The following is a 25,270-nucleotide window of genomic DNA, read 5'->3' as shown; positions in this document are numbered from 1 at the left end:
TAGTTTCCCTTAGCCTCTTACCAGCTATACATAACTAGCTATCATATACCAGATATGTATACCAACAATATATGTATAAATATTATGCGTATAGACTATAAACTGCTAATAGACAAGTTCGAACACAGTGCAGAACTGAACGAAGTATCTTATTGAGCATCTCCCCATCAACAATGACAACAGAATATAACATATAATACCTTAAGAACAATACAGAATATAACATATAATACCCCAAGAACAATACAGAATATAACATTATTATAATATGATTGCGTGACGGTCAAAGAAAATGCACTGCGTAGTTTTAATTTGGTTCAATTAGTAGGTTTTTTTTCTTCTAAACTAATTATTATTTTATCGACATTTTCTCAGAACCTACTCTAAAAGTGAGTCACGTGTTTTGCCTACCCACAAAGTTCAAGTAACTAATGAAAAGTTTGAATTACTCGTACTTCCAGAATTATTATCCGGTTTCGCCAAAGTTTCAACTCCCTTCTTTCTAAATGAACATTTTCAAAATTTGGAAAAATAATCGATTTCGACATTAAAATTTCTATTCCATTATTAATGGTGGAAATGAAGTTTTGAGCTCTAAAGACGGTTGTTTCAGAGAAATTAAAAAGTCTTCAAATTTCAAAGTTATTTTTCAAGTTCTGTTATTATTTCAGCTCTGTTAAGTAACTGGCCTATAATGATATAATAACAGAACTTGAATAGGACATTCACAGAACTCGCAAATTAACGTTGAAATTTGATGAATTGTTCAAATTCCATGAAAAAATTGTTTGCAGTAATCTAAAAAATACAGACACACAAACTGTTTAGATATAATGTTAGCGGAATTCACCGTTCCAGAGTGTTTTCTAGTTCTGAAAAATATAGAGGAATATGGTGAAACGGAGAAAATCGGCCAGATTAAATATTCATGAAAGGTTTTACACGAGTCACCAATTCTGGAAAATATAATAATTCAAAAGAATGACATATTCTCAACTCTGAGACATATCTTCCAATATCAATGGGTTCAAAAGACCTTTTGAAAATTTGTGACAGCCTGTAAAAACTTGTGAAGGTAAAGGTGTTAAGGAACGCAGAAATAGCAGGAATCTCAAAGGGTGCGTATAAACAGGACAAAATACGGAAAAGGAAAAAACAACCGCAAGCGGCGTGTCGCGCCGTTTGTGGCTGCTTCGTTCCATTCCCATACTTTGCAGCTGGGCTGGCGGAAATTTTGTTCTCTTTGTGCGTAGACTGAAGGAGCCAGATCGAAATAACTACATACGAGCATGGTATTTACCACTCTGGAGTAACGATGGGTCATGACTCATTTTATTAAGAGCGGTTGCCACCAAACCAGCTCAATTTTTCCGTACGGTTCAAATAGAACTCAATTGAACGGGAGACGGGAGCTCAGAGCGTACGAGCAATGAGAATGCTGTGCTAGCACAATACGACTTCCCGATACGACTCCCAGATCCCATCGTATGAAAGATCGTTCGACTCTTGATCGCCGCCTTTGAACACGAGATAAATAATATGCTAAGTAGTTAGTATGAGTAGTTTCATACGCCAAGTCCAAATGTCGGACTGTCAAATGCCGTTCATATCTCTGAGTATGTGTAATAACAATCAATACTTGAATAATTTTAATGGCGCTACTTTTCGAAAATGTCTCCATATAAAAAAATAGTAACCGTACAATTGGCCCGTGGTACGGTTTACCGGGAGCCCTACGAAAACGGCTCATAAAAAAAAGAGCTCAATTGTGTGGCTCGCTCATAAACGACTCATCGTTACTCAAGAGTCGAAATGTGTTGAAAAAAATGGAGCTGCCTCGTTGACAATGATGAACACCATCCAAGGTCATTAAGTAACGCAAAAGGGAAGAAACAGTACACAATAAAATATATTGTAGCGTTTTGGAAAAGTAGCAAATTAACAAAAATATATCCACTCTGTTGTACATCAACGAGTTTGATTATTAGTCCATCCTGGAGATCCAGGTACTCGAGGACTGTATATCCTTGTCATTCGCTCGCTGACTGCCGACTTGCGTGTATACAGCGTGTTCACTGAGTGTGAGATCACAAAATAAAATCATTTAATGTCCTGTCTATACTATTTTACCTACGTACATTAAACCAATTTATGAAGGAAAATAGTCGTTAAGGTAGGACGATAAAAAGGTTTGAGAAATGGCTCTAGTGAAAATGTGGCATTTCACACAATAGGGGGGCAGATATTCATTTTGGAGTTAAAAAGGTTGGTAAACTAAATAATAAAGTTGCGAACGAACGTATTACTCATTTGAAAAATAAATACATATCTCGAGGATAAGAAAAAGCTTATATTTATTCAAAACCTTTGAATATGAAAGCTAGGAATAAAATATTAATTGTAGTCAACATAGTACATATATCATTGAAATGTGTATTTTTAATTTATACACGTTTTATATATTCTGTAAACATAACACATTTATTTATTTGCTCTGCCTTCTTCTACAGTAACTCAGTGCATAGTGTTAATGTTTAAATAAATAATGCTAAACATGCTTACTTAACTTATGAATAAGTAAGCTTAAAATTGATAAACAAAATATCTTTAGGCGTATGCGAATGTACATAGTATTATTCTAGTATCCACCTAACGAATAAAGCAAACGTAAACATAACATTTGAGAAGGAATGCACAAGTTGAAGTAAATATGGAAAGTGATATCGTGAAATGAAAATATTTCAAATCACAGAGCAAAAAGTCGACTTACATTTCCAATAGAGGTACTTAAGTATATTAAGTTACTGATAAAAATCACGTTTTACAAGTTTTGTCGAGCTCTGCACGAAACCGCAACACTTTGAAGTATTCACGAAAGCTTAACAGAATTGTAAATTATTACACGTTAACTATTGTTATGTATTTACTTTGTTTATATATAATTTATTACTCTAATAGACATTCTTTATAATATTTAAACGTCAAATTAATTCAATCAAAACACCTTACCTAATACAAAATAAATACTACATAAATTCACTAACGCACAAAATAGATATTTAATGTAGGTCTAGTTTCTATATGTCAGAGGGGGGTAATTGTATAATTTTAAATTTTAATTTGTTTCGCCCGAAGTATAATTATTCCAAAAAAAATCTGAGAAAACAAACTTTCTTTCATATAATATATTCACACGTGTTGATTTTATGAATAGCGGCAGACTAATTAAAATAAACACATTAATTACAACTTGTCACGCCGAAATTTTAAGCGTCACGATACGTGAATTCACTTCTAACTGAAACAACCCAACAATAGTAGAAATCTACGCCAATTTCGATTGCGATTAGTTTGATATTCGAACACGATCTGTTGGTTAGAGATGCACGATCCACGCGCGGTCGGTCTGGACTACTCCTTGCGGCTACTGAAACCCGCCGGCAGCCCGAAACCTGAATATTATATTATGAAACCACAATCCAAGGTCCGGCCTTGAAGTACGGAAACTGCGAGGCCGCCGGGGGTGGGCGAGTCCAAGCGTTCACCCCCGACAACCCCCGCTTTGTCTGATTTCACTGAGGAAATTCTGAGAAATAATTACCTAACCCGCCCGTCTGTCAATTAAACCCCGAATTTCACGCCTCATAAACTGTATGAACAAGGAGTTATTAAGTGTGCCGTTAAAGTGGACACGAAGATTAAAAAAATACTTTATTTCTCACAACACTCTAGTTAAATATAATAACTCATTCAACGATAAAAAGGCAAAAATTAAAGCAATGATTTCAAAACACTTTGTTGAGTTAATTAAGAGTAGGTATTTTACTTCATTCTTTAAGAGAAATAAAAGCTTGTTTCTTTACAAGTAGGTTATAAACTTAAATGAAACGGAAGTAATTTATGTATTTTTTTCATTACTTCGTCAACCAAAGGTGTCGCTTTAATTTCTGATTAAGATTGAATAAATTATATTTCAAATCTAATCCCACGACCCGACTCCGATTCACGAATATTATTTCAATATCCATGAAATATGCTTTAAAATCTGTTATTCAGTTCAATTTCCTCGAGTCCCGCTATAAATCATGGCTGAAAGAACATTACGCCCGTTTTCGGTCAGCCTTTTAATCACATTCACACGCATGCTGAGATGCAAACACTTATTATAAACACTATACGCAATAAGTACCTACATATTCATCATGTTGTTATACTAATATCACTTATAGCAATACAACAAAAGAAAATCGTACGATGGAAACGTTAAGCGTATTATTGCGAAGTGGCAAATAAGAATTGAAACAAACCACCGATGAAATGATTTCTTCGTGGAAACTATTCAAAAATCATTATAGCTAAAAAATAGAGCTTCCAGTCTTTGGTGAAACTTTCCGAATTCCAGCGGGCTCGTAAAGCCACAATAATGGCTCGGCTTCTTTAAAATTTCACTCTCACAAAGGGAGTCATTTTCGGCCGAGTTCAAATATTGCAGATCGATGTGAGAAATACCTGCCGAATGTGTTTATATGAATGCTGATATCATCGGTAGGGGGTTTTCCTCCCCTCTGCGGGATGCACATAAATTTGGAGGGTGGAAAAACTTTATTCGACCTTCACTTTGCCCCCTCGGGGTCAGCAAACGTAGGTTCACGGCAATCTTATCTTGACCATAGATTAATGCTCATGCTCATGATAATACGTATCGCCGGCGTAAAAAAACATGATTACTCTAGTGTTTTTGTTTTGGTTTTAACAAAATACAGAGACTTTTTGAACCGGTGCCTTGCTATACTGGACTTTTCTTTAAACTTTAAAGTCAAGGGTAGGGGCGTTGTTTTTGTTTGTCAAATGAGTCCTGCCGTCTGGTTGATGTTTTAATAAACATTTTCCCAAGGTTTCTTCCGAGCACTTATTAAGTACCTAGCTTTTATTGGGCGTATTAGCGCCGCAAGAGGGAGGGGGTATTTGTTCTAGCCAAGCAGGGTTGTAAATTCGCTAAAATCATACTCGTCTTATCAAAGTATAAATCTTTACAAAGCAGATTAGATTTTTGGTAGAAGTCTTTTGTTGGATTACTTTAACTTTTTTTATTCTTTCAAATTAATTTCCCTTAACTTAAAGAATCGCAATTAATAAGTATCGAAATGTCTATTCATTAGATTATATGAATAAATTCGAGTGTTTAAAGTTGAACGGACATGTTTTAGATATTATGTAAATGGATATAGTGACAGGAATCAGTGACGAGCCGACGCTTTTTCACAATCTTCGCTAGTTTCAATTAACGGCTATGCAAATATAAAAGTTATCATGATTTTTTTTGGGTTATTATGCCGTGTTGCGTTTCAGCCGGCGTCACTGTGTTCATCATCATGATGTTGGTGAGGAAGTGTGTGAAACACTGTCCAAAATGTTCGCTAAAGAGGGAGGAAGTGCAACACGGCATAATAACCCAAAAACAAATCCCGATAATACTTTATAATATAAAATCATACTAAACATAAAAGAGTTTTTTTCTGGAAAATCGCGATAATCGCAAGACCAGTCACTGCATGCTACTTTAAAGTGGTGAGCAAATATATTTTTATTGTTTGCATTAATTTTTCTGCCACAACACATTATTATTTATCCGAAGAACAAGCACGAAAAACTACAACTTTTCTCAACATCCAAATCACTCAGCCAATGCACCATTTCCTAGCGAAATAAATGCATTTACTTTGATATCTACATAATATACCTTTCGTATAGGTATATTTAATTATAGCTTAGAATATTAATAATACGCCCAACTCCCGTAAAATATTTACTTCATTTACTTATATTGGCTGGCAACTCTGGCCGCTGATTTAGTATGGCATAATCGTGCATAAAATCAATTAAAAATAATATGCCAATGCATATAAAAAGCGGATTAAATTGCACCACTGAACTAAAAAAAATGTTGAAAAATCCTTGAGGCGATGCACTACGTCGTGTAATATTTTAAATTGAGTCGCTATCAATAACAACCCTTACGTAGATGGCGATAAGGTTTAAATTCCCGCTTAACACCATCCGCCTGTTTTGATTTATGCATGAAAAAAACATGGCCAAAAAGTGCCTTTTATTTTATTTTGTGGATGTTCAGGCATAAATATTTAATTTTTTTCTGATCATTTTATAAATAACTTAATTTGCCACATTATACAGTAAAATCATAACTTAAAATGGGTTCGTAAGTAGGAGATTTTGAACTTTAAAGCAGTTTTCATAGGCCTTTACATTATTTTTTTCTGGGCTTATAAAAAGACTTATCTAAAAAATTCTCGATTATTTCAATGGCCAAAATGTATTCTACTCGCAGTATTTAATTAAAGCATCTGAAACATTTCTTGGCGACCAAATTTTCAAACATCGCCTTAATAGATCATGAATTTTTATATTGATATTGTCTCTAAGCACCTATACATTAGTATCTATTGATTTTTTAATATTGATATTGTCTCTAAGCACCTATACATTAGTATCTATTGATTTTTTTAATATTTGTATTGTCTCTAAGCACCTATATGTTAGTATCTATTGATTTTTTTATATTGGTATTGTCTCTAAGCATTGTCTCTACATTAGTATCTATTGATTTTTTTTAATATTTGTATTGTCTCTTAGCACCTATATATTAGTATCTATTGATTTTTTTTATATTGGTATTGTCTCTAAGCACCTATATATTAGTATCGATTGATTTTTTTATATTGATATTGTCTCTAAGCACCTATACATTAGTATCTATTGATTTTTTTAATATTTGTATTGTCTCTAAGCACCTATATGTTAGTATCTATTGATTTTTTTATATTGGTATTGTCTCTAAGCACCTATTATTAGTATCTATTGATTTTTTTATATTGGTATTGTCTCTAAGCACCTATTATTAGTAACTATTGATTTTTTTATATTGATATTGTCTCTAAGCATTGTCTCTACATTAGTATCTATTGATTTTTTTTTTTAATATTTGTATTGTTTCTAAGCACCTATATATTAGTATCTATTGATTTTTTTATATTGGTATTGTCTCTGAGCACCTATTATTAGTATCTATTGATTTTTTTATATTGATATTGTCTCTAAGCACCTATATATTAGTATCTATTGATTTTTATTTTGATATTGTCTCTAAGTACTTATACATTAGTATCTATTGATTTTATGCGTGTAATCGTATGTATAAATATGCCTATGAGAGTGTTTGATTATGTTGGGTGCCTTTGGGTGTGCGTATATTATATATCTTGTATATATCTAACTGTGTATTTTATGTCTTTTTTTGTAGTCACTTGTAATGTTATTCTTCTATATATATTTTCTATGTTGCGTTTCCTCGTTATATTTGTGCTTTAAGACTATGACAGACCACGCCATATTCTCGTGGCTTGGCCTGTTTCAGCATATCGCTCGCCATACATTCCCATTGGGATTGTATGGCGAGCGATATGCTGAAATAGACTAAGCCATGATCCGTATAGCGTAATCTATCTCTCCCGTTATTTTAATAATAATTATTCTGAAATTGATCTGCTGACAAACTGCTTTAATGAATAATAAAAAGATAAATTAAACATTAAATGTTAACCAAGTCGCACAACTTGTGCCGCTAGGAGACGCTAGTGGAGCATACAGACATCAGAATGTATGGGAGTTGGAGGTATTATAACTCTTCTATAGTATTTGTTATAAATAAGTCAATTATGTATTGCAATGTATTGACGAACCTGTTTCACTTTCAACATTTTCCTTCTATTTACGTAAAAACAATTTTTTTAAACGAATTCAATGAAGCGATAAAGTACTTACCAATATTTTTTAACGGAAAATTATTTTAATTCTCCTTTTAAAAATTTGAATTATAATATCCCGCTTTTTTTCGGGGTCTGCTCTATGCTAATAGCTGAACCTTCACAATTAATTTGATTCGATAGCTATTTTCTCAACTTAACTCAGTTTCAGGTGCTTAATCATTTTCTCTCTATAATTTTATTTGACCTAGAGTTGACCATTATCTAAAGCTAATTTATTCCTGCAAAACGTCAAATCATTTTCTACAAGTCGTGGGGATTCAAATGTGATTAATTTATCGAGGTCGTCTGAAAGTAATTTGGATTCTAACAATATTGAAATGAAAACTCAATTTACATGCAAATCTTTCTACGTACGTTATTGTTTATTCTAACCATTTCAATTGAAGCTTGCTTTAACTTTTTAAGACCTGAATTAAAACTGGCAGTGGGAGAATACATTTGATGCTTGATAGAGTTTTTTTTCGATAGTTTAGAAACTATTTCTATTTCATTTGAAAGAACATTAGATCTCAGAGGCTATGTTTCACATAAAATGACAAATCAATACACTGTGTACGAAAAATGTAACATTTTATTAAACTTTAAAAAAAGCACTGTAAAAATTACCTCCAAAAATTCTAAAAACATAATAATAAATAAACTAGTGGATAAAACCCAAAAAATAGCGCGTAAAGCCAGTTATACCAGCAATTGATAAACCAACAGCAAAAAAATCTTAAATCTATTTATTTTCAAATATGCACACGGTCCGAAAGGGTTGCTCAATTCGGTGAATGTCTGTGGCGGGCGAGTTGGCAGAGTGGATATGATTTTTATGCAAATCTACAGTTTTAGTCGAAGATTGGTGAAATTTCGCACACTTGATCCTGAAAGCAAACCCCCTCATCCCACACCACAAAGAATGACTTGATGATTTTTTGCACACTTGACGTTCAAAATAAAAGGAAAATAACTGATTTAAAAAAAAACTCTGCATAAAGATTGTGCAACGCCGGGCACTTTAGATAATTACGAATAAAAATATTTAAATTATTGCGTTATTTTGATGTTTTGTCCAAAAATCTTTCTTACTTTATCTGCGATTAATAGAATAATACCAAAATAATAATACGAAAAAATTACAATTAATATTTAAAATGCTGAAACAATAACATATCATAATAAACTTTCCAGGTTTTCGTGTTGAAAAAAATTGCTGAACCTTCTCTAGTCAAAGGCCATCGGAATTTGGAAAGGTACGAATGCCTTTTAAATTTTCTCATTTATTTGTTCATTTACCTCAAGGACGTCATTTAGAGAATAATATTAAGTTCCGGTAGCTTACACGTTATATTTAAATTTCTATATCACACGCACCCATTATTCTTTGAAATACTATTTCTTTGTTTCAAATAAATTTGAGAATAATCAGACTCTATGTAGGACAAATTTTACTGGCTTCTTGGAAAATCTTAAAGATTATAATTATTAAAATGAACTTGTTACATTTGTTTAATTTTATTCGGTGAGATTTATTGGTTGTATAATATTTAATCACACAATGGAGTCGTAATAAAGTTTCTAACAACCACGTACCTAAAATATAGTAGTGATAATTCTATTGCACAATTTCAGTCAAATTCATTAATAAATTAACTCATCCGATCATTATCATAACGCGTGGTTATCCAAATATAAACGTTTCTCTTTTTATTATTTTACAAAATTTTGATTTAATATTCTCCTACTAGAAATGAATTTGTTCCATCTCTGAATTGTTTCAGTTCAATACAACATTTAAAATAAAATTCTTGTCAAAAACAATTTTTTCATGAATAAGCTAAGGAACTCTCATTTATTCTTTCGGCCACAAAAATCAGCAGAAGAAGATAAAAACATAGACCTTTTCAAATATCAATACACAATACATTCATAGAGTGGAAAATACCCTCAGTATCGCCCTGATGACAGACCACCGTTCAGAATTGAAACGTTGCTTGAAATGGCGTTAGCCGTGTTTTGTGACCAGATCTCAATAGCCAGTTACTTCATCATATTCCTTTTCCCCACGTCCTTGCCTCACAACACACCCCAATTGGTGATGTCTTGGTCTCACTGGCTCCAAACGGTTGGGAGCAGTTGGGACTCTCGTTACACGGAGCAAAGTGGGTATTGCTAATTTATTAAGAATATCTTCAAATTATTGGTAATCCGGTTAAAAACAGGATTGAATAAATCCCTGTGTGGCAAGTAGCCCCATCTCACTGGAACCATGCATCTTACCAGTCAATGAAAGATACGAACAACCTGTTATATAAAATAAAACCCAGAATAAATTGGTTTCGTAGAGGCACCTTTGTTTGGCCACTGGATTATTTTTTATGGGACTACTTAAAAAGTAAGGTATACTAGGACAAACCGACGAATTTGAAACTATTGAAGCAAAATATCAGATCAGAAATGGCAGTCATCTCAAGAGCGATGTGTCAACGCGTTGTTGTCAATCTTTGTTCAAGATAAGAGGAGTGCCATCAGCGCAAAGGGCGGCATCGGGACAGCATAATCTTCGCTAAATAATTTTTCAGATCAGTGTCTATAAAAAAAGAATAAACAACAAAATTTAATATTTTTGTTTTATCCAACTAATACCGACAACTACCCGCTACCCTTTTTGGATACCCTGTATTATAAGTGGGTAGTTAGGCCACGCACAACACGTCGACTGCACATTAACCTAATATACAGTTGTAATAAATGAATTATTTATACAGGGTGGTTATTATTGGGCACTTTACGTGTCGCCAAATGATCCAAATAAACTTTAACACTAAGTAATGAAACCCAAACCTAATCTAACATTCAACCTACCACCTAAAAATAAGAACTGGTTATATTTTGTATAACTTGAATTCAATCTTGGCAGGCTCCGTGGTCGAGGGGTAAGGCTCTCGACTAGTAATCCGAAGGTACTTGCATAGGTAAATTTTGTTTGATGATTTTCTGTTATTTCACAATGTATTCCTTTAAATAATTTATAGTTTACTTGCGGCATGTTTCGATGTGGAAGATACTGTTATTATAGCCCAGGTGTAAGACCACCATTAGGAATTGAAACTTTAATTGAAATAGTTTGAGTCGTATTTGGTGACCAGATCTAAATAGCCAGGTTCCCCCATCTTCCTCTTCATCATCTTCTTCCCCTCCCCACCACCTTCAGCATCAAAAACATATCGTAATTGGGAATGCTCTAGTCTCACTAGCTCCAGAAGTTTGGATGCAGTTGGGACTCTTGTGCGACATAAAAAAATTGTTTAAGAACCTCTAAAAAAATTTTTTTTCTTTGTTAAAAAATTTTGAAAGTATTTTAATAAACAAAAAACGCCATTTATAGAAGATAAAAATGGAAATGAAATTCTTATTTCGCGGCCTATTTAAATAAAGCTTCCTCAAACGAATATGTATGTTGATAAAGAGAAATTCATTACCCTTTAAAAAGGCTTTTGATTATTATTTTTATGTGTACCAATCATAGTCGTGTTAATAATAATATACTTAACTATAAGAAATACTGGTTTTAAGCAGGAAAGTATTTTTTTTAAACTCCGTTTACAGTGCACGGAGGGTTAGTATAACTTAATCAATTCAAGAAGCATGTTCAAGACTCTTGAAGTGTTTGAATGGCGCATAGAGTGATCCGTTTGGACGTTAACGGCATTGGAGGGGACCCCACCACTTTTCCAACTGCGTTATAAGGAAACATACGGTTTCTTCCTTAACCGCACACGTCAATTCTATATTTTTTTAAATTTATTTAACGAAGCTACATTTTTTAACGTCTCAAGGCCCTTCTATGTCCTTGCATACGGGGTTAGCAAGCAGTATGCAAGCACATAGATAGTTAGTTTAATATTACAGACTTCGCAATCTAAGTAACACGAGATAACGTCAAAGACAAAAAAGAGATCAAAAATCAAATATGTAAGTCTACAAGGTTATGAACGTGCATCATCGCGTACCCAAGAAAATGGGTATTTTCCATTTTGCATTTTAAACGCTTTTCTCAGTGCATTTTCCATTTTAAATGCTTTTTGCAACATTCTTCCTACTTCTCCACTCATATGTTTTTCATAAGCCCCAAATATCAGTCGGTCCTCAACCTCGCTATGAGAGATAATTTCCATTTGTCAAGTTGCTCCCTTGTAGGAGCCCTGTCAATTGAGTGATACCATTACAAAAAATACTGATTCAAATAGGTACTGAACATGGGGCCATGACGCTGTAATATTAAATGTTAGATAGCAGTTCCAATGTTTTTACGTTGGCAACAGTAGTCCGGCGCAAATTTTTTGTGGTTTCATAATCTGTAGTCGTGGTATTTTTGGATTTACCATCATGTAATATGTTTGTTCTACATTGATGTCCATTATTAAATGACAAAATTTTTAAAAAATTCTATAATTATTTTAATTGTTTGACCTGAGAAACCATTTTGCATTTTCAATGCATTTTGAAAATAGGTATTTTGCATTTTGCATTTGAAATGCTTTTCTAAAAACCATTTTGCATTTTGAATTGTCAAATGGAAAAGTTTTGACCCATTTCCATTTTGCATTTCAAATGGTTTTGGGTACCCATTTTGCACATCTCTGACAGATTGTAGAACGAACATGACATATTCAACTGTAGAAACATGTGCCATGTTGAGTTTCAATCAATAATACAATAAACATGTTTCAAGTGATTTTGCTAATTTAACTGTTTTTCCCCTCTTGCCAACTCCCATTCCTTGACGTTATCCTATTTAGCTATAAACGCTATGAAAACGCAAAATTGAAGCTACAAAAGCTAATTTTCAATAATTAATGCTACATTTCTAAAAAATTAAAGCTATGGGTGTCTGTAGCTATACCCCTTTCGCCGGACAGTCCCATTGAGAATGAGTGACGTTAACGGCCGCATACAAGTCTAGGTATATAAGAAAAAACCTTTGTATAAGATTAAGAATTATCCTAGAATCCTAGGTATAGTAACTAATAACTTGGCCACTCCTCGCCCGTTATGTATTAATGCTGCCATTAATTTTGCGACCAGCCCTTATCTGCCGGTGAATTGGCACTCTGCACTTTGCCCATAATAGTAATGTAAAAATGCGGCAAAATGAGGCACAGTAAGGCAAAGTGAGGCGATATGAGGTAAAGTGAGGTAAAATGATTGTAATGGGGGCGATAAAGCTCGCTTCCATTTGATAAATTGGTAGCGGCGATCTGCAGTGGGCCCACCCATTTCTTTCAAATTCGAGTGCTTATATTCATGTCGGCACGAGCGAGTTACATCATTTTGTGGAGTAAAAGTAATTTGGAAATGTAAACTATATTATTAGGTCTACTATCTTTACTTTAGATAAAAGGAAACTCCCTAAAACATTTTGAAAAAGCATTTTTTGATAGGGTCAAACACGATCTTTTTACTTAAGGCGATGCACCAAGGCGATTTTACTTAAGGCGATGGTATCGGGCCGCTAACAAAAACACTCCTTATGTATATAACGCTTTAAACGCGATAAAGCTTTAGTTCCCGTTTAACAAAAACCGCCTTTTTGATCTATGCATGAAAAAAAACTCTAAAAAGTGTAAAAAAACTTAATTTGCCACAATATACAATAAAATCATCACCCAAAAGGCATTCGTAAGTAGGAAATTTTGAACTTTAAAGCAGTTTTTATAGACCTGATACGTTTTTTTCTAGACTTATAAAAAGACTAGGTACTTCAAATTTCGACTATGTCAAAGGCCAAGCTATGGCCTACTATGTACGTAATTAAAGCATTTAAAATATCTCTAATCGAACAATTTTTTTAACCAAACACACTCTTTAAACGTTATATTGATTCGAAAATATTATAAAAAAATTGTAAGTAGTACGCTTGATTACATTGATTGTGTTTTGGTAAAACCCTTCAAGCCAGTTTATGGCAATCTTACTTTTTAGTGGTTTCATATAGAATAGTTCTCAAAGTAACTTTTGCTGATTTATGCATTTTTGATACTAAAAACTCAATTTTAGCCTACAATTTTAAGGGGTTATTTTGAGAAAACCGTAGATAAAATTACTCAACCCTCAAATCTCTCATAATTATAAATAGAATTGCATATTTTACATCGTTATTAATAAATATTTTAAAAACATATAACCACTCTCATTTGAACTTTAGATTTTTAATTAGCTTAACGAATTTGTAAATATTTGTTTTATCGTATCGTGTAAAGTATTCGTTTTGCGGCTTAAAGGGTTTTACATCCATCTATGTTATAATCGATTAAGAAAGTGTATTGCATTTGTACATTATCTATCAATCTATGATTATTGGAGTCTCTATTCAAAACCTCTCTTCTTATTCATTTCAGCATGTATCATAATATAGTTAATAATAATATAGAAAGAAATAAAAAAATACCCTTTGTTGCAAAACAATTCTTCGCATGATAAAACTGTACATTTAAAAATAACAGTAGTTTGTTCTTGGTTCCCGATTGGGGATCTGGATCCTGGATCTTGAGTGTTCACTAATTTGCATGTTTTATTAATTTAATATGCGTTTAATGATTTTTTTGTTAGAAACCAGTTGATTTGGAAATCGGATTACACCACAAAACATTTTCGAATAGCTTTTTGTGTTTTTTGTGAAATCTTATGTAAAGAAACATAGCTACACTTATGTTTGTACCTTAGTAAGTAGATAATAGCGTGATATGATGTATTTATGTCTCTTATAAATAGTTCACATCCATTCGTGTTCAGTAAGTGCAAATCCTTTAGATTGGTCAATAAGGCACTCGGATTCTCCGGCACTTTCCTGTAAGGTAAGCCTTTAGTCCAGTATCGTGGCAATACCCGTGGCCAGCGTGGCCTGAGCATTGAGCATTGAGCGCCGTTGACACGAAAGTAAAGAAAACATGGCGTGCCGCGAATATAGGCTAGGCGGCAATATGTCAGCTAAACCATCTCAAAAATAGGTTTTTAGGCTAAACGTCGCTTCATGGCTTAGCCCACTAAAGTTATTGCATACATATAATATACATATTTCGGCATTTTAGTAATCACCAAAGGAAAATGGGCAGTAAAACATGGATTAAACCATTTTCCCTGGTATTATCGAGGTTAGCTTTTGTTTTCGTAAGTGAAATTGGTTACACAGGTGTGCTCGATTTCTAATTATTAGCTATCAAGAATTGCCTGATTATATGGTCTCGTTAATTGTATGACGCCTTTACTTGCGTTCTGCGATAAAGAAGTAAGGCTTAGGGCCGAGCCACACTCTGCTGTTTTCTTCGACACCATGTCAAAATTAAAAAAAACCCTTTATTATTACAAATATTAAAAAAATATAGTATCGTATTTGTAACAGAAAAATATGTTTGTTTCTTTTTTCAAGATTATTCTGATTGGTCGAGAATGAGGTCGTCTCCTTCAATGTAACTTTGTATTTTTTACAAATTAATTAATAATAACGGGATGCTGAGGATAGAAATTTTTGATTTTTCGAAAAATACCGAATAAGTACTGTCGACTTTTGCGATCGGCCGAAAAGCTGTGACAACACGATTGATACGCGGAGGTACTGCAGCACTGCCATTCGATTTATGCATCGTACTGAATCATTACACGTGTGACGTCACGAGACATCATTGCAACCCATGTTCACATTGAAAGCTAATAATTAAACTATTATTGAAGATATCAAAAAACTAATTTTACTCTCCTTATTATCTCTATTGATATATAGATTCAATTCAATGTACCTGCGCGTTTAACACGCTTTTGGGTCTTGTTCAGGGTTGACCAATGCAAAACGAACTCTAAGCAGAATTCTTGCCTGAACAGACTATGCAATAATTACAATGGTGAATTATCCAAGGTTGATATTTTCAGTTGCAAACTTACCAAATACAAGAGGTCCATAAAAGAATATTTCTGTTTGTGAATAATTTTTATGTCTCTATTGTTTATATCTCTATTATGATTCGATTTATATGTACAAGCTCTCTCCATTGCTATAAATGAATTGTTTTGTAAATTTTTCGTTTTATGTAATCTTTTGTTTTGTATAAATTTTATAATTCATATTCCTTTCGTACAAATTTAATTTACTTATTCCATATTATGCTGTCTCAGTAGAGGTAAAGTCATAGGGAGGAAATCCATAATTGGTTTTATTTTGGCTTTATAATACTTATGTACAAACTGATTAAATGTAAACTGTCGATTTCCCGAAAATTAATAAATAAATAAAAATAAAAACATTTTCATAAAAAAACTAATTAAAAATAAATTAGCAATGACCTCATTCAGACTATTCCATGATTTTTCACGGATCTGCGTTAGTGTACGAGTATTATAGTGTGTTACAATGCCTATAGTACCTGCGTACCAAACGCACCGAAATCTTTTTCAATGAAATGACTCCACCCAAACAACGAAATCGTACCTAATATTACGAGTGCCATTGTTCGTGATATCGTGATTCACAGTAGCTAATGACCGCGGTGCGATGAGCCTTTGTTCGGCAGCCGGTGGAATGAGAATAACAATACTTGTGAAACTAGAATGTGGAATAGCACTTTGGTTGAAATCCATCGATCGCGGTGGGACGGGCGCGTCCACTGTGCTATGGTCAAGATGCTAATTCGCAAGACGAGAGGGCGGCGGTGGAGCTTGCGATAAGGCAGTGTGACTCGGCACTTAGCAAATTGCGGCATTGTCCGTTATTTGTTTGAGTTTTTGCTATGCAGGCATCCCCTGCTGGCTACTCGGGAAAATGTGAAAATGTATTCATCGTGTTCAGCGTTTGCATTACTACACAGGTTCATGGTTCTTTGTTGGGTTAATGTTGGAGATATGGACAAGGTTAACAGTATAAAGTTGTTTGAACTTTGGGTCTTGTTGCGTCTGCTCATTCTTGAGCATTTGGGATAGCCTTGCAGTTTCCTGAATCAGTACAGATACACGAAGAAAGGTGGACCTGAATTGTAAACACAGCGAGAATCTTAAATCATAAAGGGATTATATCTGCTCTAATGATCAGCACTGCAAGGCTATTCGAAACGTTGGTTCGAGAAAGAAGTGGAAGCAAATCATTGCTCGATGGCCTCCGTGGTTGAGGGGTAAGGCTCTCGGCTAGCAAACCGAAGGACGCGGGTTCGAATCCCGACGTGCGCAAATAAATTTTATATGCTTAATTTGTATTGTTTCACAATTTACTCATTAAATTTAGTGCGTAGCATATTTGCCGTACGTTACAGGTTCCAGAGTGGAAGGTACTCTCAGTATCACCCTGGTGTAATTCCACCATTCAGAATTAAAACGTTGCTTGAAATGGCTTTATACGTCTTAGTTGACAATATTAGAATAGGTAATTTCCTACCTTCATCTTATTCTTCTCCCCCTCCCCCACTACCTTCATCCTCACACACACACACCAATCGGGGATGCATAATCTCACAGGCTCCAGATGGTTGGGAGCAGTTGGGACTCTTGTGCGGTATTCACAAGAACAATTAAAATGGATCATTATCCTAAAAGTTAAACATTGTAGTATTATCGGCCGTGAGTATCTCAAATCACATCCAGTTAATGAGATTCCATTTGTTTATTTGGGAGAGCCTCTCAATAAAGTTTTCAGGAACCTATATTAGAAATAGGAGTTACAAGAATAATCGGAAAGCACCTATGCTCGGAGGCAAATAAAGACAAAACTATACATTTTGTGGAAACACGAGTAATGAGGTCTTCTTCTGAAGAAAGCTTCTGAAAGGGCGGAAATGTCCGTTTCACTGTCAACCCACAATAGTAGATACAAGTTCAATTATTCCTCATTCAGAAGTAACCGATGACGGCGATGATGATGGTATTATTAAAGCCACTTTAAACGTTGGAGGTGAACGTACTTGTCTTTGTGCGAATGGCATAAAAAATTAACGACTTCTAAGAACAAATCAGTATTAACATAAAACTACATACAATCACGTAATTTTCCAAGTAGGCTATTATTTGAATAAGTTACAAATTCTATGGTACATAAAACAAGCTCTTTTCTTATGAGGTGGAAACATACAGGGTGTTTCTAAGCGATGCGTGAGTAGGTCGTCATGAATTGGGGAAAAAATCGTTGAAATTTAAAATGTCGCCCAAAAATGAGACGGTCTGACGACCACAACTCTAAAAATAACTAATAATTTATTTAAAAAATAATAATTTAGCCATCAAAATGTCATTAATTTGTTGACCACAAGATACCACCTTTAATGTGTAATAAATATACGTACAAAGTATTTGAGTGAAGCAGTATCTATAAGGGTGGGATAGGTATTATGTACGTCCAGTGGTGTACGGTAAATTATCATTTTTTTATAAATTAACGATGAAAAAGGGCGCTTACTAGCGTAATTAAGCTTTTTAACACTGCATTCGTTGGGGTATATAATGAACCGACATTGTTACAGTCACCGTCCCGATAGATAACGCTATTGCCAGAAAAAATATAACGCGGACTTAAACTACAAACCAACGTGCTAGTTATAATATATTTTTACTAAGATAAAGATAATTCTTATTGTTAAATGTGTATAGGTACAATAATATTTGAACATTTTTAATATCATTACAGATGAAGAATGTATTTGCAGTGCCACAAACCTTTTAACAGCGTTAAAGGACGTGACAAACACATCAATATTTTATCAACTGTGTTTAGGAAATACGTGGCACTCCCCACAGATGAGTTTATGAACAAATTGGTGCAGCTGGCTCTATAGAAATGGAGGTTATGGCTAATGAGACTAAGAAATATTTTTTGTCGAGCCAGAATTTTATTGCTAGATATGTATCCGTTTAGTAAAAGATAAAAATATTTAATCAGAGCAATACCTCCAAGTGTCTCTCAGGGGTGTTAATTGGTAATACCCAATATATAAATGGATGGTTATGTATAGCCCGTAGCCTGGGGAGACACAAAAATAAATATATTTAAAAAAATCTGATGTTCGTTAGTTAATGTTAACTATGACAGATCTTATTATTACATTGCCTCGTTTGAATCAAAATTCACCCAGGCACTGAACAACGAAAGGCTAGGATAAAGGAAAGTAAATATTTAATTTTAACTGGTAAAATATTTGGTTTGAAGCGTAAAGCTATTTAATATCGAAAAAAAACTCGATTTAACTTCGGTCAAACACAAACTTTACATACCTATGGACTACTATCTTTATCTACGTGTATAAAGATAGTAGTCCCTGCAAGAGGTCGTACGTGACGTAATCATTCTATTTTATTCTCTATTTTTCTTGTTCATATAAGGCGTGTGAGAAGGAAGTTTTTCCTGTTTCTAAATGCAAAAATTTTATGGGAAATTTGGTACTCGAGTGCAATTCTGAACTAAAATACATATTTTTAGTTTATAAGACATGTTCTTTAGTTTTAAAATGAACTTATAGAAACTCTGAACTCATTCCTTCCTGGAAAACAAGTATAAGAAAAGTGAACTGAATCATTGAACATCTCACCGTTTCCTCAAATAAAATTTTCACTGCACGCCACTGGCTTGATAGGTAACCCACCCCCGGCACCCGCCGAAAGAATTAAAAGAAATTACGGACATAGTTGAAGCGGGAAATCGTTATTTCATGCATGTATTTTCTGCGCCAATACACGATACGGAATGAATTTACATAAATGAATTTTGTATTTAACGAGTTAGTTCCCATCCAAAGAGCTTTGCACCAGCGATATGGAAAAATTATGCGACGGATTAGAGGAATTTTTGAGGAAATATTTTATTTTCCGGTGTAAAATGAACTGGGTCATCTCGTATAGTCATGATTCTATAATATTTTAAACGGGTGTCTGATATTTGCGACTTTAATTACCCCCCTTGTTGTTGTGGAGGCATATTTTGATGAAATATAAATCTAAAAATGTAAGTAGGCCTAATTTTAACTTCATTATGTTAAAGTAATGTAAACCTATTTAAAAGTTTGTGTTGTTCAATGTTTAATTTGTTAACTCGACCATTTGAGCGTAGTGAAGACCTGTTTTAACTCGTCCATTTGGAATTTTATCTGTCTGTAAAATTGTTTCTCACGTTCCAGTTTAAGATAGTGGCCTTGTTGGATACTACCTTTATTCCTCCGAGTTCGCGTGATAGTGGTTTTTAGCAGTCAAATCGGAATAATCAATATTATGGTACCCACCAGCCAGAAGAAAATTTGAAAAAAAAATTCATTGATAAGATGACATTTGTTTGGACGAATTGTATAATAATTTTTTTTTAATGTTGCACCAAATATTTATGGTTTTTGATTAATATGGTGGGTATAAGTACTTACTTACAAATGTTATGATTTCAGAGGAAATTTTGACTTTGATTTATTAAATAAGAGAATATATGAAACGTATTTTTATGGAAGCGAGGTACACTATTCACAGAACTACTAGTGTAACTCATGCAAGGATTACACTCTTTAGGATTAGTATAAAATTGGCACCCTTGGTATTGAGGAATGTTGACAGTACGGAATTTTTTATTTACAAGAGTTACAACTGCTTCCAACCGTCTGGAGCCAGTGAGACTATGGCACCCCCACAAGGGGTATGTTGTAAGGCTGAAGATAGTGGAGAGGGGAAGGAGAATGGGAATAGTAAGGTGGGAAAGTACCTTGCTATTCAAATCTGGTCACCAAACCTTAGATGTGCTAGTCGAGAACGTTACCCCTCGACCACGGAGGCCGTGACTTATCCATAAAAATATTCCAAACTAGGTAAATGCCCATATTATGGTTATGGTATTTTGGTTACTAAAAATACAACAACAGGTCAAGTTCACTCTACACGTACTGCCTTCAAACTGAGATCCTATACTTTCATTGTTCCATTCATATACAATAAGCTAGATCCGTAACTAAAAAATATAATAAGGTAATTATTCGGAAACGCTGGACACGGATTATATGATTTTTTTTAAATAAAACCTTCTAATTTACCTTGATAACTATAAAAGGAATCTTACTGCATTTGGGATATTTTTCATTTCAGCATTTTCATTTTTAATTACGTAAATCGAACATTTACTTTCGTTGTATGGATGACAGCTGGAATTATTTCTGTTGATGACATTTTCTCTTTGTTGGTATTCCTGATATGAGTGGCTAGATTTTTAATCATTTACTGTATGCAAATACTAGGTAGGTACTATTTTGGAGAAAATCGAAAAATAAAATAAAAATATATAGGTATGTTTTATACATCAGTCAGATTCCTTTTTATAGTAATTAAGGTGAATCAGAAGGTTTTATTTAAAAATATTTCATAAAATCCCTGTCCAGAGGTTCCGAATATTTACCAATAATAAGTAATAGGTATAGCGCTGTTTTCAAGCATTTTTTCACCTCAAGGGCGTTGAAACATCTCGTTCACGAAAGGTATTCAATACTATATTTAAGAAAACCTTACAATGAGCGATCCCTCGGCTCCTGAAAGTATCACGCATTCCATCACGTAAATTAAATTATTTTTTCTTATTCAGGACAGATAAGTATTTTTATATTTTACTGTCTAATTATACTCAAATTAAAATTATAGTTAGACATTCAATTAGCCTCTATTGTTTTGGTTAATTCAATTTTTTCCTTTATTGTTTTTACTACATATATAAAACATGCATGTTTAATTTGTATATTCATTGTTCTTAAAATGAAGTCGTAGACTATCTGCTACAAACGGCACAAGTTAGTGAAGCAAGTAGGGAAATATAATAAAATTGTGTATGTAAATATCTCAGAACAGGTTACACCTTGTGAGGAAAATTAAATTTTATAGTGAATTTTCGCAAGTACTTATGTTACATCGTATGAAACTGTTAATAATATTTTAATAAACGCCGATTTATCGGCACTGAAATAATACAAAGACGTAGTAAAACTAATAATAATTAACAAAAATAAATATATTGAACATTGCCGTTCCATTACTTGCGCAGCTGTCCATTTATCGGGGATGGCGAATTTACAAGGTTACAAGGTTAAAAGGTTACAAGGAGTAGTGAAGTTGGCAAATATAGCCATTTTATGTCATTTCAAGTAACCAACAATCAATTATTAATATTCACTCTTAGTTTTGAGGTTAGAGTTTAGATGACGTTGATTTAGAAATGTTCACATTTGAAGCTTGCTATTGTTCTTGACGGTCGGTGATTAACAAAGATTTTAATAAAGATGCAGGTAAAGATTAACGTTCAGATTGCCTACTTTAATAATATTTAACTGTCTGAGCGAATTAGCTCAAACGCATAAGAAGTTGCAGACGAACGGTAAACTGGGGTAACTGTAATAACGGTTTAAGTGTTGGAACTAATTATGTATTAAATATAAAGAAATATTAAAGCAACACACATTCCTATCGTAGGTACTAAATACATATTAATCAAGGGTTTCTAAAAACCTAAACATGCCAACAGTGGTCCAGTCTTTTGATTTAAGGCTTTTAGTGTAATAATTTCCCGTTAATGGCGCTGGCTACACGGTAAATCCTTTGCATAAAAATAAGAAAATGTAAATTGCTTTGACACACTTCTCTCGAATATTTAACGTTTTTAATTTATGGCTAAATTAGGTGAAAATTTTAGTACCAAAAACATGCATATTTTAATTATTTATGTATCCGCAGCTAACAAATTAGAAAACACATTGTGATAAGGAGTTAGCGGAACCGAATAATTAAACCTTTGTTTTAAATTCAGAAAAACAAAAATTTTGTTTGAAGGGAGAAATTTAAGAGGTTAAGTAGGTAAGTACTTTACATTAATAATAATATGCACAAAAAGTGTACCGCTTTGAAAAATAAATAAACGAGATCGCATGTCACATGCCAGCCTTAATCCTGCTTGCAGATGGTTGACATACGAGGGAAACTTATTTTAAATGAAAACAGATTTTAAAAATAGGCTAGATTACAACACGGATTATAGAAAGTGGCGAAGATTTGGAAAATAACATACGAAGATAAAGTAACAATCACGGCATAAAATAATAATCAACTATTGGCGCAGGGAACGCCGTGACATGTCTACTTTTCAGTGACGGTTTTTTTCATCGGTAAATAAAAATGATATCTTTTCGGCATTTGCAAGACGTAACAACACGCCTCTACAAACCCATACGAACACCAAATACTTTTAGCGATAGGTAATCGTGAGAAAATCATTTTTAGGTTATCATTTTTTTTAACCTACCTTAGAAGCCCCTTCACAGGATTGAAAAGATTCTCGTTTTGTATAATTTTCGTTCAATTAATTTGAAAAGATCTAACCTTAAAAGCCTTATACGACGACACGACGTACGACGCTCCATCCTCCAGCTCTTCCAGTCGTATCTTGCGGTCTCCGTCCAGAGAGAAGACGTATCGGGCTCCTCGAGGCAGCTCCATGCGAGCTGATAGTCTGTCCAGCAGGGCGCCCATGGTGCTGAGATCTCTGCCGGGGCGGAATCTACAAAAAACATATGTTTGTCATTATCTATGTTTTTAATTGGCATTCTTGTTACTGACGCATCGACATTATCAGAATTGAATCTCCATATAAACTGCTAGCCTTAATTCAGTTCTTTTGATACAGGTTTTGTTTTAGTAAGTTATTGTATTCTGATAAAAATAGCTGTTTTACGCATTTTTAAAGTATTTATACTTAAATTCCATAAATTAAAGGGATATACTAACTTGCGTTTGTTTAGGGTGATTAAATATTCAAAACTGCAATATTTTTAAGAAATTTGGTGGGTCTATTTTTTTTAAGTAATAAAAAATGAGTAATCTCATGTTATATATCGAATAAACATTTATTCGATTAGTGTGTGTTGTCACTGGGAACAGATACCTAGTAATGTGTATGTGAAATAGGAATATGAAGCAACAAGTGGTTGTTTGTCTCTGTACCAATCAATTTATTGGCTTTCGACGAATCGAATGGTCCCGTGCCGCCTATCGGCGTCTAATAAATTATCATTTGTTATCATTGGAAGAAACATGAAATATGGAAAATGTGTCGAGATACCTTTACGTTTCTTATTATATCGATATGATTACACTTCTATACTATTGTAACATACAGTTCTCTTCTTTTTAATACTATTTTAAATGTTTTTTCAAAAAAAAAATTTTTTGTTAAACAGTTTTAAATATTCAATTTAGTTAAGTCAAATAAAAAAACTTAAAAAACATTGTGCATGCAAAATAAAGGTGTCAGAACCGATAGACGTTTATTATTGTAAGAGATACACTTTGTAGTAAAAAAAAGGTTTATTACTCGCATTAAGGCGTTCAAATATTATTGCTTAATAAAAATAATTGACCGCCTACGAAATTCGCTTACGTATTGCTTACTTCATTCACATTCATAGTTATTCTGCTTTTTGACATGAACCAAATCATTTGACATGAACCAAAACAAGTTTTCTAATTCACTCATGTCTATCGGGAATGCGACACGATAAATTTATAATTACGATATAAAAACACAACATATTTTAATCAATATATAAAAAACACTAGAAGAAGAGATATAGGTTAAAAGATTAATATAATATAAAAGAAAACAGTGGTTACCTAAATTCCACTCCTGGGAAAAAGGGGTCCCCATTCTTGTAGAAAGTGACCTTCCTCGCGCGCCAGAAAGATAGGTTGGCGTAGCGGCTGGAGGGCTCGGCGAGCTGGACAGGGGGCGGTGGGGGCGCGGGGCTGGCGGGGCGCGAGGCCCTCCAGCCCGTGCCCGGGGCGGGCGCGGGCCTCCCCGCGCCGTGCGGGGGTTCCTCGTCCTCCGTGTCGGGCGGGCTGTCGGGGCGCGCGGGCTCCGCGGGCTCGCGGCCGCCACTGCCGGGCCGCGGCGAGCCCTCCGCACCCTCCGTCACGGGGGACGGGCTCTCGTCACCCAGCCGCGAGGGGACGCGGGACGCCACCTGAAAGCGGCGGAAACGTTTAGAAACTCTTTTCATTTTTGCAGTTACAAGTGGTTCCGGGAAACTTCAACAGATGGCGCTGGTTGGCCGTAGCGGCGTAGACCTTAAGACTGTATTATACGGCATACAAAAATATATTTGAAAAAATCCTCCAGGATTATTATTAATTTAGTAATTTTTTTTTTCAAATATGATCCCTAATCCTACAAGGGTTTTCAAGTAGATTTTTTAAACTAATTATGTAAAACCATTTAGAAATGATTTTTTTCTAGTAATATTTTGTGTAATATGGTATAGTTGTATGCTATTGATATTTATTCCGCTATATTTGATAAACGTCCATACAGCTTTAACCACATTGCCAAATAACTATTTCAAAATTAGGTGGTAGGTATTTTAACCTACACAAAATAGATTTTAACCATATACACTGTTTTTTTTGGGGTC

At 34.0% G+C, this 25,270-nt stretch overlaps 1 protein-coding gene across 1 annotated transcript in view; it reads right to left on the bottom strand.

The window, feature by feature from the left end:
* Positions 1 to 24,859, bottom strand: part of DCX-EMAP (Doublecortin-domain-containing echinoderm-microtubule-associated protein) — a 62,233-nt gene extending 37,374 nt beyond the window's left edge. The window contains exons 1-2 of the mRNA XM_089634318.1: positions 24,474 to 24,859; positions 23,184 to 23,361 (exon numbers count right to left, since the gene is read on the bottom strand). Coding sequence (XP_089490444.1) covers positions 23,184 to 23,361; positions 24,474 to 24,859 — 564 coding nt within the window. The remainder of the gene's footprint in view (positions 1 to 23,183; positions 23,362 to 24,473) is intronic.
* Positions 24,860 to 25,270: the final 411 nt, after the last annotated feature.

This window comes from Hesperophylax consimilis, chromosome 8 (assembly GCF_061612785.1).
Source record: "Hesperophylax consimilis isolate HC1 chromosome 8, BYU_Hcon_1.0, whole genome shotgun sequence".
NCBI lineage: Eukaryota > Metazoa > Arthropoda > Insecta > Trichoptera > Limnephilidae > Hesperophylax > Hesperophylax consimilis.
This window is presented reverse-complemented; position numbering and strand designations above follow the sequence as displayed.